This window comes from Scatophagus argus, chromosome 23 (assembly GCF_020382885.2).
Source record: "Scatophagus argus isolate fScaArg1 chromosome 23, fScaArg1.pri, whole genome shotgun sequence".
Classification (NCBI taxonomy): domain Eukaryota; kingdom Metazoa; phylum Chordata; class Actinopteri; family Scatophagidae; genus Scatophagus; species Scatophagus argus.
In genome coordinates this window covers 13,255,709-13,273,254 of record NC_058515.1, presented here as the reverse complement: position 1 = coordinate 13,273,254, position 17,546 = coordinate 13,255,709, and the positions used below count along the sequence as shown (strand labels likewise).

The following is a 17,546-nucleotide window of genomic DNA, read 5'->3' as shown; positions in this document are numbered from 1 at the left end:
AAGTTTATTTTGTTTTATTTTATTTTTATTTTATTTTTGTTCGGTTATTGACTGAGTGTTCGTATCTGCCACAGTGAAAGAAAAAGGTTTGTCATCAAAGACACTTGAGTGGAAATAATTTCACACTGTCACGTTCCCCACAAGAACATAAAGCGAAAGAAGCAGAACACAGAGCGACATGAAGTGAGTGAAGCGGGAGAAGTGGACCAGGTTTTCACCGCCGTCAAATATACTGTTGCCGTCCGTGGTGGGAGTTGGTGAACTGGTGCTTGTTGCAGGTAACTGACAGGTATAACCCAAGTCGCTGTCCACACCTGGTGAGGTGAAGGTAACAAAGCCCGGTTTGCTGCTGCCGGTGATGCTGCTGATCCATCGTTGGTACCGCGACACACGGGCGTAAACTCCAGGAGTCATCGGCTGAGCGCAGGCCAAACCAAAACTCACAACCCCACTCTGGAACCAGACTAAACCTTCACTATCTGTGGTCACCAGTGCCGAACCCGAGTCTCCCTGTGTGAGGAAAGCGGTTGCCGTTATTGAGACAGGATACAATTTGATAACTGACCTCTTTTGAAATGAATATGTATGGTTACCTGACATGTGTCCTTCCCTCCATCTTGGAGCCCAGCACACATCATGTTCTCTGTGAGTTCAGGGTAGGTGCATTGGCACTCGTTGTTTCCCACCACGGGTAAATTCACCTCCTGAAGGACGTCGGAAATGTCGCCTAATTGGAGAAATTTGCAGGTAAGATTGAAATTGAGATGGAAAATGCAAAATACAAACCCCAAGAAAAGAAAGATGGCTAAAATGTCCGAGGCGAGCGTTCGGCCCGTGAGCTTACCGCCAGCAGTTACACCCCAACCGGCGACCCAGCTGCTTGTCCCGGTGTGGAAAGTGCTGTTTTCTGAGGCTAAGCAGACGGGAAATATGCTATCTGAAAACTTCACGGGGGCCGACATCTTCAAAAGGCCTATGTCGTTGTTGTAGCTCAGGGGGTCGTATGATGGATGGACGATGATGTCACGAGCGTAACGTGACACCTCATCGGGGTTTGGTCCAGACTGGCTCAGGCGGCCCAGATAAACTGTCAAAGTGCCTACGGAGCTGTTTGAAGACAAAGACGAAGAACAGTTAATCTGATCCACTGACATTTGGTATCAAGAAGAGTCCTCTGGTGTTTCCCCTGACTGGGATTGGATCTTAATATTCATATTAGTTCAATGGGGCTGTGGACAGGCAGGACTGGCTGTCACTGCAGGCTGGTCCGCCTCCAGATGTGGTCTGACCAATCCGACCACACTCTGATAACACTGTATTCTGTTGGTTTGTCCTTATCCAGATACAGACTGTGTGTTAATGCCAGGTCTGAACGGGGTCTTTATGTCAGCTGGTGGGATGTACGTACTTTGTGTACTTCTACCTGAGCAATGATGAGAAATCACCTTTTGTGTACAACTGACCAACAAAAGTCTGGAATTTAAAGCCTGTTCTGTGACTTTCATTGTAAAGCTAAATGCACTTTTCTAGTGAGTTTGCCTCTTTCTCATTAAATCAGTCCAAACTGGTCCCCATCAGTACATTTTGTTTGGTTAAGTTAAGTTGGCTTTAATTGTACTGCACTTCCTTTTGTACTCTTGTTTAAACATTTTTGTGTCTGTTCTACTATAAATGTCAGTCATATGTTTGAGCTTTAGATACGTTGGTGTTATATGACAGGTGGAATGTGGATGGTTGAGTCGACATGTGACGGAAAGCATTTTGACGCTAAAACTTCAAAATGTGCTGTCATTTGTCATGTCAAAAGACATGTAATTAACAACCCTTTTTTAATTCTAGAAAATGGTTTCCTCACTCTGTTAGGCAGTGAGCAGCGGTCAGCACCCACTCGCTGGTAATCAGGGACCCTCCACAAAAGAATCCCAAGTCGTCGTTCAAACTGACTTGCCAGGGCCAACTTCCTGGAGACGCGTCCTGACCGCCGATTATTCTGGTCTTCAACAAAGCCACGCCGCACTCTGACAGAAGAGAAGAGAGTTAAACGTGCCGTATGAGCAACCAAACCTCTCAGCTAAAAGGACAAATTATAACGTGGCTGTGGTTAAGTCAATCAAGTCGCACCACTTCCTCCTACAGAGTGGACAGTCTTTGTTTGAGGAAAACATTCATGCTTGTTTGGCGTATTTAGAGTTTTTAAAAATAGACATTCTACGTAATGAATATGCTGTGTCGAATTTAAACAAGAAGAGCTTGTCAAGTTTACGATCCAGTCGTGTCTCAACTGGTTTCCTGAGGCGAAATACGCAATCTTGAACTTGGCAAATTTACTATGATGTTGCATGTCCCGAGGGCGATGGCGACAAGGGACAGACGAGCTTAAATTCACAAGGTCGGTTGTATTTCTGTCCATTTTCCAATGCATCTTATGAGGAGGAAACAAAATTTGAAAGTCTGAAAAGTTGGATGCCTACCGGGCTGCGCTGAAAGACACCCTGAAACACAAAGAGAAACACGTTCAGCAAACCTCCTGAAGCAGATGATGGACAACATTCGATACACCAACGAGAGACAGCATACGTTAAAGTTTAAATGTGACCCAAAATGCCAAAGCTAAAATGCTGACTTTTGTCCAGAGCAGTTAATGGGGGGGAAATCAGCTTCAAAATTATTTGGTAGACGAGAGGTAAAACAAAAGAATAAGTTAATCAGAAGTGCCAATACGATTCCTTTGTTTCTTAATGACTTTCTTTAATTCCTCATTGTTTAAATAGATAAATCAAAAAAGGGATCCAAATTATACATGCAATGTAGTGCAAAAAACATTATTGCAAATGGAGCAATGTGTAAAGACGGCTAATTACAAGAGTGATTTTAACTGATTAACTGATTTTAACTTACACGCACTTGAGCTTCATATCCGACTGGTTACAGGCAGGATGCCACACATGGCAACACGGTGCTTAGAAGAGCCAACTTCAGAGTGCTTTTACCTGACTAGATTTAGACCCCAGTGCCGTCATGAACCGAGTAATAAAGGTAAATAAACTGTCTTTCTTACCTGCATTTGACAGGATGATCACCGCAATTAATTTGCAGGGAAACTGGAAGACAGCCATTTAACCTGTGCCTCCTTGGCTTTGTGCTCGACTCTGAGTACCCTATTGCCAACACTCGGCTCCACCCACAGTGTCACGCCTTTTAAACACTTATTATTTCTTCATCTCACCAACCTGTCCACATGACATAACTGCTTTGAGACGCTCTATAGGAGGCCATGAGCAAAAGCATCAAGTCAAACATGTTTGACTTGTGTCGATGTGAACGAGGACTTTTTTTTTTTTTTTTTTTAATTGTTATTTCTGTATTTCTTCTTTTGAAAGTAAAGTTGCTTTAATGAAAGGGCTGCATCAGGAGTATTTTTGCCTTAGATTCACTGGAAATGTTGTCTTTTTTAAAAAAAATTGTTTCAAAGGGTGGGAACGCACACAGAGGCCGGGACCACCAACACAACTACCCCAGTACCATACCTTCAATACATTCAACACAGTATAAAAAGATAAATAAATAACAATACAAAAGGGTTTTTGTAGTAATGTAAAAACACAGGACACTAGATTTTCTCTAATTTAACAATTGACGTTACCTCACAAATTCAATGCTCGTGAGGTATGGGGAATTTCCAGTTTGACAGGCTAGTTATGTTGAAAATGCAATTAGTTTGGAATTATATTTTGTAAAGACTGCTTTTGCAAGGGACTTGTATAATACTTAAGTGCAGGTGGTTGACTACTTTAAACTGTAATGTGACTGTACTTGAACTCTATTTTGTCTCTGCCTCAGCTTGAGGTGTAAATCCCATCCACCTCTGGCTACGGGTTGTGCACAGCCTTAAAATATCTTCTAATGGTCAAACAAAAGCTATTTGAATGTCAGCTCTGTGGCAATTAAGGCACTAAAAGTCTCGGGGAATCTGGATTCTCACTGATTTCCCAACAAGGCCAAAAGCAGGTACATGATGTCACCTTACTAATTTGCACGTGGATGCATCTGATCTATCTTTACCCCCAAAGAGAGGCAAACACCCCCACATATCTTCTAAAATGACTTCAGATAGAACTTTTAAAAGCTCAGGATGTGCTCATGTCAATCGTGCAAAATGTTTGCACTGTTCATATTTTTATGAGCGGGTCATGACATCCAGTTTCTGATATATAATCTCTCACGTTTTCATCTAAGTATCAAATGTTAATTTAACTAGCATGTCATGTGATGGGCGGCTGTGGCTCAGGAGGCAGAGCGACCGTCCAGCGGTCGGTGACTCAATCCCTGTGGTCCACATGCCAAAGCGTGATTGGACGAGACGCTGAATGCCAAATTGTTCCTTATGGCTCCTGATGAGTGCAAAGTGAATTTACATGCCGTTGAACCTGTTGTCACTTGAATTGGTTTTTGAGACTCTGCAGCTCTTTGGCAGCTCAAGCCATAAAGTCGCTCATACAATCTAATACATGAGGAAAAATTTCTTGATTGACACCCAGCAGTGACCTCGTTTGCTGAAGCAGAAAAATGATAATAGCGTTCAATGTTCCACTGAAAAAAACCTGTCTGGCACTGCTGATGTGGAGATCATCCCATATCTGCTATCTTATCAAGTGTACTATGTACAATTATACTAAACAAAAAAACTGGCAGTGGAGTCAGTGAGTTGGTGCTTTTCATCAGTCCTCTGGTGGCAAGCGGGAGAACAAAAGCCAGAGCAGCCAACTAAACGAGAAGTGGGACCGAAGTGACTGGTGGAAAGGTCTTGTTTTGGTGTCTTTGGTCCAATGTGAGTAAAGGGTGAAGAGCAGGGATTTGTGAAGGAATGTGGACGGTGCCAGTTACACCCATCAATCATTACACAACGTTTAGACTGTGATGTGTGTGCAGATGCACGGCAGGATGAGCAACTTGACATCTGATAAAAACTCCATGAGAGGCACATCACACCCGAGTTCTGATGTCATCTAATCACTTTAATTGATGGAGTGGCACACATGGGAAGGTCCCTGCAATTACACAAGCACATTGCATGTATGTTTTGCGTGTGTGTGTATAATAAATTATCACGCGGTGTTCAACTACAACACATCCAAATTTGCAAGAAATGAAATAACTTTTTGTAATTAAGGCAGAAATTTCAGCCGGGCAGCGTAAAGGTTGATGTTAAACGCGGTCATCGTTTGGCTTGTGATGTTTTGGGTCTTCTGTGTGTCATTCAAGCAGCAGACTGACTTCACTCAATGCTTCATCCATGTGAGCATGTCTGTCAGATCCGCTCATTAAATCCTAACAAGCACCAGAGAGCTGCAAAAATAACCACATGAATTTTTGTGCACTTGACTTGTTCTGATCAAACCGGTTAGTCGAGAATAATTTCTCATTCCACACCGTGAAATCCAAAGACAGTTTAAACCATCATCACCACAGAACACCAATTACTGAGGCAACAACGACACACTTCACTTTTTTGTTGTTGTTGTTGTTGTTGTTGTTGTTTATGCTACAATGACCACAAACATTTGGCTGCAGTGACTTGTTTTCTAGAGTTGTGACGTGTTCAGTAATCAAGTGTAAGTGCAGCAATTTTTAGCTGGTCAGACATTCAGTTTAAATCATAATCACCTTATTGCATACCTTTTTAAAGGCTCATTAAGTCACGCTAAAGACTTTGATTTCGATGCGATGTGCTCTTACACCTGATGAGGTCAGCGGCAGCGAAGAAACGGAGAACAAAAGTGTCCTACGGGGTCCTGGATGGACACAGACACAGGACAAGAAGAGGTGCTATGAGAAGTGATGGTAAGAACAGGCAGGAGGCTGACAGGAGGAGGTTGATATGCAGCAGCAAGACAGGCTGTAATGATACTGATTAACTGATGCAATCACATGAAACCCTCTCATCCCTCTCAATCAGCTGGACGGAGAACGAGGGAGAATATTGATTGGAGGTGAGCAATGAATGGGGCAGGTCTCGTCAGTGTGAGCTGGATGCAAAGTGGACTGTGACTTGCCATTCGTTCCAGAGCCAGATCCTCTTGGCGATGTGTTATTTCTGTGGTATTTGAAACGGAGGTCAGTTGTGTGCGGTCAAAGACTCAGCGTGATAAATGCAGCCAGATGCACGCGTGTCTCCTTGTGTCTTGACGAAAGAACAAGTCTGACTCAAGACTTACAATCACCTTACAGTCTTTTTCCTTTTGCTTCGCTGTGACTTTTGTGGTTTGTGGTCTGGATGAGTGCAGAAAGCAGGACATATAAGGCGATAAGACAGGACTTTATGTGTCATTATGGATAGGTTTCCATAAGTAATCCTCCCTAAGAGCTTACATGACACAAAGGACAGCAGCACGGCCGAAACGATGAGTATCTCTCTTTAAACTAATCACCGATTCATAACGTTTGTTTTGCTTCTCGCAGCAACCGAACCCTCAAGCCAAGCATTGTGATTGTTTACTGCAGTTCCAACTGAGATGCACAATTCCCTAAAACCTGCAACTTCAGCTTCAAGTTCTTAACACTCACATTTCCTACTTTGTGTCTGGTCTGTGGCTTCGGTAGACATCAGCCTGCGGCGCTGATGAATCACCTCCGCTGCCAATTTCCATATTTCTCTCTGTCGACTTTCCCTCACAACGGCGTCGTCCTGATTGCCTAATTTTTCAAATGCAAATGACGTCTGTGCTGTTGTGTAAATGAGGAAATTATAGATTTTTTTTTTCTGTTTTGTGGCTGTGACAGCTTGATTTGAGCTATTGGAAAACTTTGGTGCAAAAACTAAACAAAGCGCTTGTGTATTAATTGTTTAATTTCGGCTCACTATGCAACCTCGGTCCTGACCGGATTAACTGAACCATAACCCCGTCTGCAGGTCTTATCCTCAACTTAACTAAAATCTCTGAAAATGACCTGCTGAGCCCTCGGTGAGCCGTAACGATCTGCTAAAGAGAAGGCCAGAGTCATCTGCAGAGTGTATTATCAATACATAGTGAGTGTATGTGAAGAAAAAGGATCCAGGAGGACGTCTGCTCCTGCTAGTCTAACTGTAAAACTGGAAATGAGGGGGACTCGAATCCGTTTAAAGTGTGCAATATACAACACATAATTTCATCACTGCTTGCCGGCTGCCGTGAAGTTCTCAGTCCTTTGTCTCCCAGAGCTTACATGAAACGAATAAGGCTGAGTTGCTTTGCCTCTCATTGTCTAATTCTTTCTCCCTGAAGCAAAAGATTTTTGCAAACGGCCTCTTTGGAAACTCTCCCACTGCCGAGATCACTTGGCTGGCCTGTGACGCCTCATATCTGCTTTCAGTTCCAGCTTTTTATTGTGACGGGGAGCGTACAGCTGCTGCTCTCGGCTCATTTATCTCAGCTTGTGCGTTTGTCTGGTCAATATATTGACGACCCCTTTACATGTGCAAACAACAGGCCGATAATCCCCAGGCTAACGCTGAGAGTGCAGTGAGGACTCTGAGTGTGTGAGCGAGTGAATGCGAGGGAGAGAAAGTGTGTGTGTGTTTGTGTGTTGCTTTTTCTTTTCTGGAAATGAAAATGCATGCATCTGGAGCCGACAGCTGGAATCTGCTGTGCGTGTGTTTGCGTGTTGTTGTGAGTCGGATGCAAAGCTTTAATTTATCTGCAGCGAGATGGAGGTTCACTTCAAAGTGATTGAACCTGAATAAATAAATAAATTTGGAATACCTGTTTAACTCCACCTTACTAGCACCTCTTCCTGTTTGTTCCCACCAAAAAAATAAATAATAAATAAATAAATAAATTGGTATTGAGGTATTTCTTAAAACTGCTGTCTGATTCCAGGTGGGAGGAACGTTCAGGACCTTTTAATGCATGAAAACAGACGGCTGCTTTGCGGTACTTTTTGTAGTTCATTTTTGGAACAGTCAACAAGCCTACACTACAGGAGACATAAGGAGGCGGTTTTGGAACGCGCTCGGATAAGCAATCAGACGTGTTCGAGGATGCTGAACCATTAAGAGCTTTACGAACAAAAGAAAGCCAACCCTCAGCCAGAGCAGTGATGTTAAAATGGAGGAGTAGTTTTCATATTAAGTCTGTTTTAGTTTCTTTCCTTCAGGTTGTCTCAACCACATACGCTATATAGACAAAAATACTGGGTCGCCTGACCATTACATAGACATACATAGTCCTTAATATGGAGTTGGTCCCCCCTTTGCAGCTTCTGTGAAGGCTTTCCACAACATGTTGGAGTGTTTCTGTGGGAATTTGTGCCCATTCATGCAGCAGAGCATTTGTGAGGTCACACACTGATGTTGGACCAAAAGGCCTGGCTCACAATCTCCGTTCCAGTTCATCCCAAAGGTGTTGGATGGGGTTGAGGTCAGGGCTCTGTGTGGGCCAGTCAAGTTCTTCCACACCAAACTCATCCAACCATGTCTTTATGGAGCTTTGCTTTGTGCACTGGGGCACAGTCATGCTGGAACAGAAAAGGGCCTACCCGTTACCACACCTGAACTCAATCATAAAGAGGTCTGTCCCAGTACTTTTAGGATTCAAGGAGCTTTATTGTTTCACAATAAGCTCACACATGTAGAAACATGAGGTAGAATGAAATTAGTTTCCCTGGTCCCGGTATGAATAACCTACAAATACCTAATGCTATAAATATAAAAACAACCAGAATAAAGAGACATAACCAGTGAACAGCATTGTGCAAATGAAGGAATGGTGTATTTCTTCTGTAATTCGATTTGTCCATAACAATCATAACGGCCAAATGAAAAAGAAATAATGCAAAATCTCCCGATCAATACTCGTTTAATGGACATTTTGTTCATGAGTTGTGGACACACACACATCTCATCCACTGAGTCTGTGTGCCAGCTGCAGCTTCTGTCTTTGCATTCACTCACCAAAGCTTCAGGTAGGCAGTTTGAAACGGCCAGATTGGAAAAGCAAACGTACGGATATGACAAGCCTGTGGAAGATATTTCTGGATCACTTTGTTTTGCTTTTTGAGACAAAATGCAATCAGATTAGCATGTAACAAGCTATTTCATACTGATTAGAAGTACAAACAGGGGAAACCTTTGCCTCCGTGCCAGCTGTACGGGCTCAGGCTCCCGAGCAACACATTTACATAAACAGTGGAATAATGGAAGTGATTCGTTTGAAGGTGTGAGTCAGTCAGTGTGCTTGTACTGGGAGCGACTTGATGAAAAGTGTGTGTGTGTGTGTGTGTGTGTGAGAGAGAGACCAGAGGGCTTTTCAGTTGTTTCCCAAGTTTATCTGTTTGTTTGTTTCTGTGTGTGTTCTCATTCTCAGGCATGACTCACATAAGCACACAGCATGCGAGAACACATGTGAGCTTAAGTGTGTGTGTGTGTGTGTGTGTCTACGTGCATCACACGATGGCCTGCTAGAAAAAAAAAATAGCCAAAGTGTTCAGTTTAAGCTTTAAAATAAGAACATTCAAAGGCAAAAAAACTGAATACTGGTTTTACTTCTTTGGAAAGATTTTCCAAAATTCACAAACACACAAAATTCAAAAACACACACACACACACACACACACACACAAAAGAAGAAGAAGAAGAAGAAGAAGAAGGTGATTTCATTCCCGCGAGGAGCCGTGATGTGACAGGAAAAGCTGCAGCAATCGCTACCAATTAGGACACTCTCTTCCTCTCTTCCTCTGCAGCTCCCAGTCAAAGTTGCTGTGTTCAAATTTGGATTTGGATGTAGCAGCGGGGAAGCATTTGCATGGCAGCCTCGCCAGGAAATACACACACACACACACACACACACACACACACAGTCCATTATTTTCCAGGCTAATTAATAATGTTCAATATAATCTTTTTTGTAAAGACTGTTCTGTCGGCTTGGTGCTGCAAAAAAAGCTGATCGAATTACCCACGCAGGGGAGTCGGCGACAGCATTCGTCTCTCTCTCTCTCTTCCTTTCATTCTTTGCCTCTCTCTTCCTTCATTACCCCCTCTTCCTCTCGCTCCTGCTGTTTTTTCTCAAGCCTGAAGTGCAAATGTACCGTTCACACGTTTCACAGCGCAGGGAACCGAAGGGAAGACTTTGACCAAAGTTTCTGGCTTTTACTCTTTTGTGGGGTGTATGATTTAAAAACAGAATTACTGGCATCAGTTTGATAAAGGATATAATAGTCTTTGATTACTCCAGAAGCCAACTGCGTTATGTAATGGAAGAGGAGTAGGCGTAATAAGCTGGAGCGACACTTTAAGAAAATCTTTTATGTTGTGTTGTGTGCTGTTGTTTCCATGAGTGTGTTCAGCAGTTCTGCCAAGTCGTTTCCAGTCTTGTATTGGAAAAAGAAAAGGTTCAGTTCGCAGTTGATCTGGATCTCTGCTGCAAACCCACTCCTGTAAATTCAAAAGCAAACTGATGGCCTCTACAAAAGCAGCACGCAGGCTCGGGACTCGGATGCACCTTTGGAGCCTACGGGGGGCTGAGGGACTGCAGTTGTGCTGTGGAGTCGCTTTAAACTTTGCAGTCAAAGTCGGCTCTGTTGTGCTGTGTTTCAGTTGCATGTGTGAGGTGTGCAGAAGCTGATAAATTGCCTCAAGTGATGTCACTTAGGACAGGTTCAGGAAGAGATCTGTAACGTATCTGATCTTCTTCCACCACTGCGTGTCAGCTCTGAAGCATTTCAGACCCTGCCTGTGGAGAATTCTTTGTGAAAATTAGCTCGTTAAAAATGATGATGTTTCACTCCAGCTCCTCCTCTGTGAATTTGCTTTTTCTCATGTTTCTCTGGCGGTGGAGCTCTGGTTGCTACCAGCAGTTTTTGGTCTTTGAGCAGCACAGCCAGTCTTGAGTCTGATTCCTCCTTCTGTCGTCACCTCTCCGGGTCGTGTCGACATGCGTTCGGATTTGACGGGAGTTGACAGTGAAGACGTTGGTCTCTGGGAGAAGACAAACAGTCTTCAGAAACTTCTTCCAGAGCTGCAGCTTCAGTGTGAATCTTTTTCTGTATGGTTTCAGTCTTTATAGAAGCTCCTGTGTGTGTGTGTGTGTGTGTGTGTGTGTGTGTGTGTTAGAGAGACTGTTGCGTAAGGGTGTTATTTTTGTGTGTTTGTATTCAATAGCAATTTTCTGTGTGTGCTGATTGGTGTGTGTGTGTGTGTGTGTGTGTGTGTTAAAATCCATTGGCCCAAATCTCCATTTCTCTGCATTAATCAGGTGTCGAGTCTCTGGTGGTCCCGTAATCCCTTCTTTAAATAACACTCACACACTAAGCAGCACACACACACACACACACACACACACACACCTGCCTGTCATGACTGTCAGGACAAACACCAGGAGGAATGAAATTTCACTCAGTCTAAGTCGCTCATTATGCAGCTTTATGCAAACAAAGTAAACACACACACACTAAGCAGCACACACACCTACACACACGCTTACACACAGCTGGACAGCACAAATAAAAAATGACTGTGTTCCCCTAGCGGCCATTATGCAAAACTTATATTCACACACGGCTCGGCCAGGTGGGTCCTCTATTGACCTCCTCCAGCAGCGGTGTTCACCCGCTGTGTGTGTGTGTGTGTGTGTGCGTGTGTGTGTTGCATCTGTATCGAAGCCAGCAGTGGTTTCTGACCCCTGATCCGCTTATCGCTTAATAACCCACAGCTGTTGGCAGCCTCATTGTGCGCTCACGAGTGTGTGTGTGCGCTCACGAGTGTGTGTGTGTGTGCTCACGAGTGTGTGTGTGCGCTCACGAGTGTGTGCGCGCGCTCATGTCGTGTACACAAAGGAAATGAAAACAAAGCACTCAAGTGTTTGTGTGATTTCAGACTCTGCTTTCTCTCCCCGACTCTGACGTGGGGTCGCGGGTCCACATCTGGCGTCACGCCGACGGTCGGATGCAGGTCTCATGGCTGTGGTGTTGTGATGTGGCGAAGATGTTATCTGCGAGGATAATTTTTTTTTTTCTGCTCTCTCAGGCTGTTTTTATCTGTTTACTCACTGCAGGAGCAGCTTTTTACATTTAGCTCTCGTGTTCTTGTGATAATCTGGTTTTTGTGGACACACACACACACACCAAAAAGACATGAAAGCATGAAATGATAAATTGACAGCTGGCAAATCACACACATGGCGAGCTGAGTGGATGTCACAGTGAACAATCGCAGAGCAAACTGAATGGATTTGTTAGCGTGTGCACACGGCGGGATATTGGTTCTCGTATTTTATTCTGGCATTCATAGATGTCACCCATCTGTTACACAGCAATGCCAGGTGGGCAAAGTGAGTGGCATGAACACTGGGAAGTGTGTGTGATGGTGTGTGTGAGAGTACGCAAACATTTCTCTGAGCCTTTTGTGTGTCTGCCTCTGTGGGTAATAACTGACCTCAGCGAGGCCTCCGAGGTAATGAACACTCGTCAAATTAGCAGACGGGGGTTTCATGGAAGACGCACTCAGTACGCGCACACACAAATACACACACACACACACACACACACTTTGTGGTGCTAACTTCGCGTCTCCAAAATGTTTGGATGGATATGAAGATGGACAACTCGAGAGAGCTCCACAAAAGTGAGACGTCTGGATTGCCCCCTGGTGGCTGGCTGCAGTACAGCTCATAAGCCCCCCCGATTCATGTTAGCAAATGGGACGTGGGCCAAACTAAAAACCTCCAAGTACACGTCAAGTAAATCTTTCCCAAAGATGGTTTGGGCAGATACAGAACCAGAACAAGACGCCAGCACTCGTATCAGGGATAATTTGGCTTCACTTTTGTTCAGTGGGAGGAGGTGGAGATGCATCGGCCATCTTTACCTAAAGTATTAGAGGACTTTTACAGTTTATTCAGCTTAAGAACGTGGAGAAAGGAGCACCTTTATCAGAAATGCTGAAAATCATCACATTGTTTGGAGACTGTGACTTAACAAGCAGTTCACCTGCAGAACTTTAAGAACTCGTTTTCCTCCTCAACACTGCAGCTTGCTGCTCTGATTAATTACATGACGTTATCCGCCACTCATTAATACCTACTGAGCCGAATCGGGCAGGTCCTGCTGCGTTCGTTTTGATCGATGCGGTTGTTAGATGACGGTTTGAACTCTTGGCTTTGCTCATTTTAAACACACGAAACAAACATGACCTCTGCTGAGGTCATTCTACCAGTTTGAGTTGTTCTCAAAGTTTTTTCGATGTTCCCAAAACAACATTACAGAAAGCTTCAGACCCCAGCAATGGATGTTGATTTGTGGTCACAGAAAAAGATTTTTAGCTGTCACGTTGTAGAAAATGAGGAGCCTGAGGGAGAGTTCAGCAAATACGCTAAAATTAGATGATGCAGAAGATGGTCTCCTGTCTCTGGGTGATTATGTCAGCATGAGCTATTTTCTGAAAGCGTTCAAAGTTGCAATAAATATCTTTGAGGTCGTTCTTTTTTTTGCCTCAGAGAGAACAGCCAGCTGTCAAAGTTCCAATAGCGTCCCCAAACGCATCACAGGTGAGATCCTTAAGAAATCGAGTATTTGATTGAAAATGGAGCCACACGGTGTTTGCTCTGCTGATTCATTCGATATCGTTCCCCTTCGGGATTCAAAGCATGCACACATGGCCGAGTATCTCCTTTTTGTCTGTGTTCGAGAGTGGAAAAAGTCGGCGAGTGATAAAGCTTATCAGAATATTGGAAAATCAAGGGAATCCCACAGAACGGGGAGCGCCGTGCCGCAGGAAAACACGCTGAAGAAAAGTAACATAAAAAAATCTCTATTTTATGCTTTTACTGATAAAACTAAAGCTAAAACTCCTGAAGGGACTTCTGAATGAATTCAAATGGCTGTCACCAGAGACAGGAGCTCGCTGAATGGATGGAACTTTATGATAATGACTCTTACAGACAAATTCACCACTCAGACTCTTGTAACGTTTTCGCCATGGGATCACAACGCGCAGTCCTCATAGCAACCGTGAATGTAAATCGGCTGAATGACGACAAAATGAACACAGTATTGCAATTTAAACGCACTTTAAATTGCCATTAGGTTTTATTAGAAAGAACATCAAAAGTCAAAACAAAAAGGAAAAAAGAAGAGAGGAAAGGAGAGGGCAAAGGTATAGTGCTGTATTTAAAGGAATTTAATGTCATAAGGGCAAATACAGAGAAGAGTCATTACAGCAGTCATTACAATGTTTGAATATTAGGATAGACATACAAAACCTTCACAAAAACAACCCAAACAATGGATGGGACACACATGGATTTTTGCAGTAATCAAAATTTATGTTGCCAGAAGTACGGCCTCTCTGTCCTTCTTTCTGATGTTCATGAAATACCAGAACGAGGGAGGGAAACTACCAGTCGAATGCCACGGCGTAAACATCTCACACATTTGTCTCTGTGTGTTCTTTGGAGTCCATTCATGCCTGCTTCTTTGTCACAAGCTGTCCCACGATCCTGCCAGAGGAGCGCCGAGCGCCAATGACAAAATGTGACCCGACTGAATAATTGATTTAAACAACTGCGGCATAAACAGCCAATCGTATTTGGTCCGTCACCAACTCTTGCAGAACTAATTGGTTTACAGTTAATGCTGAGACTGTGCAAGGACGTTTTCTCTCTCTCTCTCTGTCTCTGTCTCATTGTCTCTTTGTTGCTCGCTCCAAAAGTCAATGAAGGAGAAACAGAACAACAACCCACTTCCCTGATGAAATAAAAGTAATTTAAACAAATGCCTCACCTTGAAAACGCTTCGTCATCGCTCAGGCAACTTCCAAACCACCATTTTGGAGCACGGGTGGCCTCTGTTGTGTGTCTGCAGGTGTGCATAAGTATGCTTTTATCTGCCTTTGTGTGTGTCTGTTGCATCCCATTTCAATAAATTATCCTCAACCTTCCCCTTGACTCAGACCGTCTACCACTTCCTCTCCGCGTGACCAGCAGGGACAACCTCGGGGACAGGCGTCCAGGAGCGAGGGATCGGAACCGCTGACCCGATTGGTCTGAAATTCGGACCGGAATTGTAAATTAGAGAAGAGTGGGGCGGAGGTGACAGGCAGGGAATAGGAATGAAATGGATCGGTGTTGAGGTTAAGACCCCAGATCGTCAAGAATCAAAGAGGATCACGGTCCCGAGGACGTGGCGGTTTTGAGAAAGTGTTGCCTGGGCCTGCTGAGAGACAAGGAGGAATAATTGAAGGCGGCAGGAACAGCATGGGAGACGTGTCTTTTCACGCTGACCGTCTGGGGAAACTCAGTCACATTATTCAGCATTAGCCTCACTAGAAAACATTTCTGTTAGCATTCAGTGCAGCCAGACACAGAGATATTGTTAACTGGTACGGTAATGACACGTTAAAGAGAGCGTGGTACGGTATGAGCTCGGCGCAGTGTGCGTAGACGCTCACGCAACGTGCGTTTGCAGGTGGGTTAGCATGGACATGGATGACTGTGCTAAAAAGCTCGCCGTGAGCTTCACTTTGATGAGTCATGCTTTGTTTGCACCCTGCAGGGAGAGTCGGGTCAGTTGCTAATATTCTTCCTCCAGCCTGCTGGACACATGGAGAAAGAGTGTGTGTGTGTGTGTGTGTGTGTGTGTGTGCTGAGAGTATCTCTTGAGAGCGTCCACTCCTCGCTTCTTTTAGCTGAGGTCAGAATTACTAATGTCAGGCTAAGACTGGCGGTTAGGCACACAGATTTCATGGTTAAGCTCTGGGAATGCATTCTGTCAGTGAGGGCGACCACAATTACAGAAGTGTGTGTGTGTGTGTACAAGAGTAATGAATGAATGAAGAAAAGATCACATCAGTTCTGTTCTGATACAGCAGATGGGGACAGGAAAGAGGAGCTGCAGAGGAGGAGGAGGAGGAGGAGGAGCAGGAGGAGGGAGTTGGGCATCAGCCGCGGATGAAAATTGTGTAGTGAGAATATTTTCACGTCTTACCCTGTGAGCTGAGGATTTATTTCGACCTAATCAGAGGCGACTGTGGAAGACCAAACAAGACGGTTTTGAAGGCTGAAGCTTGTTTAACGATGAGTTAAACGAGATGGTTAAGCTCTTGTTAGTTCAGTAAAAGAGAGAAGCGTGAGTGTAGTGGGTTTACAGGAGAGCAGTGTAAGGATATTAAGCTCCCAGCTGAAACTACAGGGGGAGCTGCACTGCATAGACAAAAGTATCCAGACACGCCTCTTTATGGGGCTGTTTTCCAGAGGCTCAGCTCGTCTCCTGACCTCCAGTGAAGGGAAATCTTAATGCTTCAGCACACCAAGACATTTTGGACAATGCTATGCTTCCAACTTTGTGGCAACAGTTTGTTGAAGGCCCTTTTCTATTCCAGCATGACTGTGCCCCAGTGCACAAAGCAAAGCTCCATAAAGACATGGTTGGATGAGTTTGGTGTGGAAGAACTTGACTGGCCCACACAGAGTCCTGACCTCAACCCCATCCAACACCTTTGGGATGAACTGGAACATCAGTGTCTGAGCTCACAAATGCTCTGCTCTACCTCTAAGACTTCTGACGCTAACCATGAGTGGATACATCAAACCTAATCCTGCGAACACTTCAGCGGCATCCAGCCCTAATCATCAATGCTACCATTAGGCTTGCTACTTCTTTTTATGAGGAGCCAAGGTGACATCAATGAACAGACCACCTAACTACTGAGTTTCAAAGAGACTGTCAGGAAACATAAAACACACCAGTCAGACAAAAACTTTCTGGCCACGGCTAAAGGACCGCTGCGAATTGTCCAGAGCCCCTGCTGTTTGAGCACTTCAAACATTCAGCAGAGGTTACTCACAATGAAGCAACTGGATAATTAAATTAAATTCCTCTGCTGTTGCAAGCCAACCAATAGCTGGAAGTGATCAGGTCAGAAAGCCACATCGACCTGACAAATACTGCTGTGAACCTGGAGCGATCGTGACAAAGACCTTCAGCGGGAGGGTATGAAGGATTATTCCTTCTCGTGATAAGAGCTTACTAGAGCGTGTCGATGAGGACGGTTATGGAGGAGGGGATATGACTCATAGGGCAGAGGGTAGCCTGAGGTGGGTTTTTTTCTTTTCTAAAACAGATGAGTTTTCAGCCTGCAGTTGGAGCCGAGACAGCGAGGGACCCCGCGGTTCAGACTGCTGATGGAAGGTCATTCAACCAGCAGAGGAAGAGGAGTCACCGCAGCTTCACATCTGCTATAATGAGGGAAGTAATCTGAAGCTTACGTTGGGGAGGATTTCGGAAAGAGAACAGTACAGTCACGTATGACACAGCATCCCCGCCTGAAGCTGGCACACGCACAAACACACACGCAGAGCGGAGACAAACTCGCCAAGAAGGGCAAACCGAACGTTGTTTCTCAGCTCGGCGGTTTTAATCACAGCGTGCAAAGTTTTAATGTTACTTCAAGTTGTAGTGTAAGAATTTCACATTAGCCGGCCATGTTTTGTATCCACATGTGTGACACAGTGACCGCCACTCTGTTGCATTGTGGGAGATAACAGAGAGTTACTTTGCAGAAACCGTTTCCTGTT

At 44.4% G+C, this 17,546-nt stretch overlaps 2 protein-coding genes across 2 annotated transcripts in view; both read right to left on the bottom strand.

Moving 5' to 3' along the window:
* Positions 1-40: 40 nt before the first annotated feature.
* LOC124055040 (chymotrypsin-like protease CTRL-1) lies at positions 41-2,341 on the bottom strand. The gene is made up of 5 exons (XM_046381634.1): positions 2,329-2,341; positions 1,856-2,018; positions 845-1,107; positions 594-727; positions 41-510 (listed from the first exon to the last, which is right to left on the bottom strand). The coding sequence occupies exons 1-5, from the start codon at positions 2,339-2,341 to the stop codon at positions 121-123; spliced, it is 963 nt and encodes a 320-aa protein (XP_046237590.1). The 3' UTR covers positions 41-120.
* A 3,441-nt stretch (positions 2,342-5,782) lies between these two features.
* LOC124055039 (sterile alpha motif domain-containing protein 3-like) overlaps positions 5,783-17,546 on the bottom strand; it is a 29,253-nt gene continuing 17,489 nt past the window's right edge. The window contains exon 8 of the mRNA XM_046381633.1: positions 5,783-5,792. Coding sequence (XP_046237589.1) covers positions 5,783-5,792 — 10 coding nt within the window. The remainder of the gene's footprint in view (positions 5,793-17,546) is intronic.

Excerpts from the sequence above, each read along its gene's own strand:
- LOC124055040 (XM_046381634.1), bottom strand. Across the intron at positions 1,108-1,855 it reads GCTGCTCACTGCCTAACAGA|CTCCGTAGGCACTTTGACAG; the intron begins GTGAGGAAACCA and ends GTCTTCAAACAG. Across the intron at positions 728-844 it reads TTGGGGTGTAACTGCTGGCG|GCGACATTTCCGACGTCCTT; the intron begins GTAAGCTCACGG and ends TTCTCCAATTAG.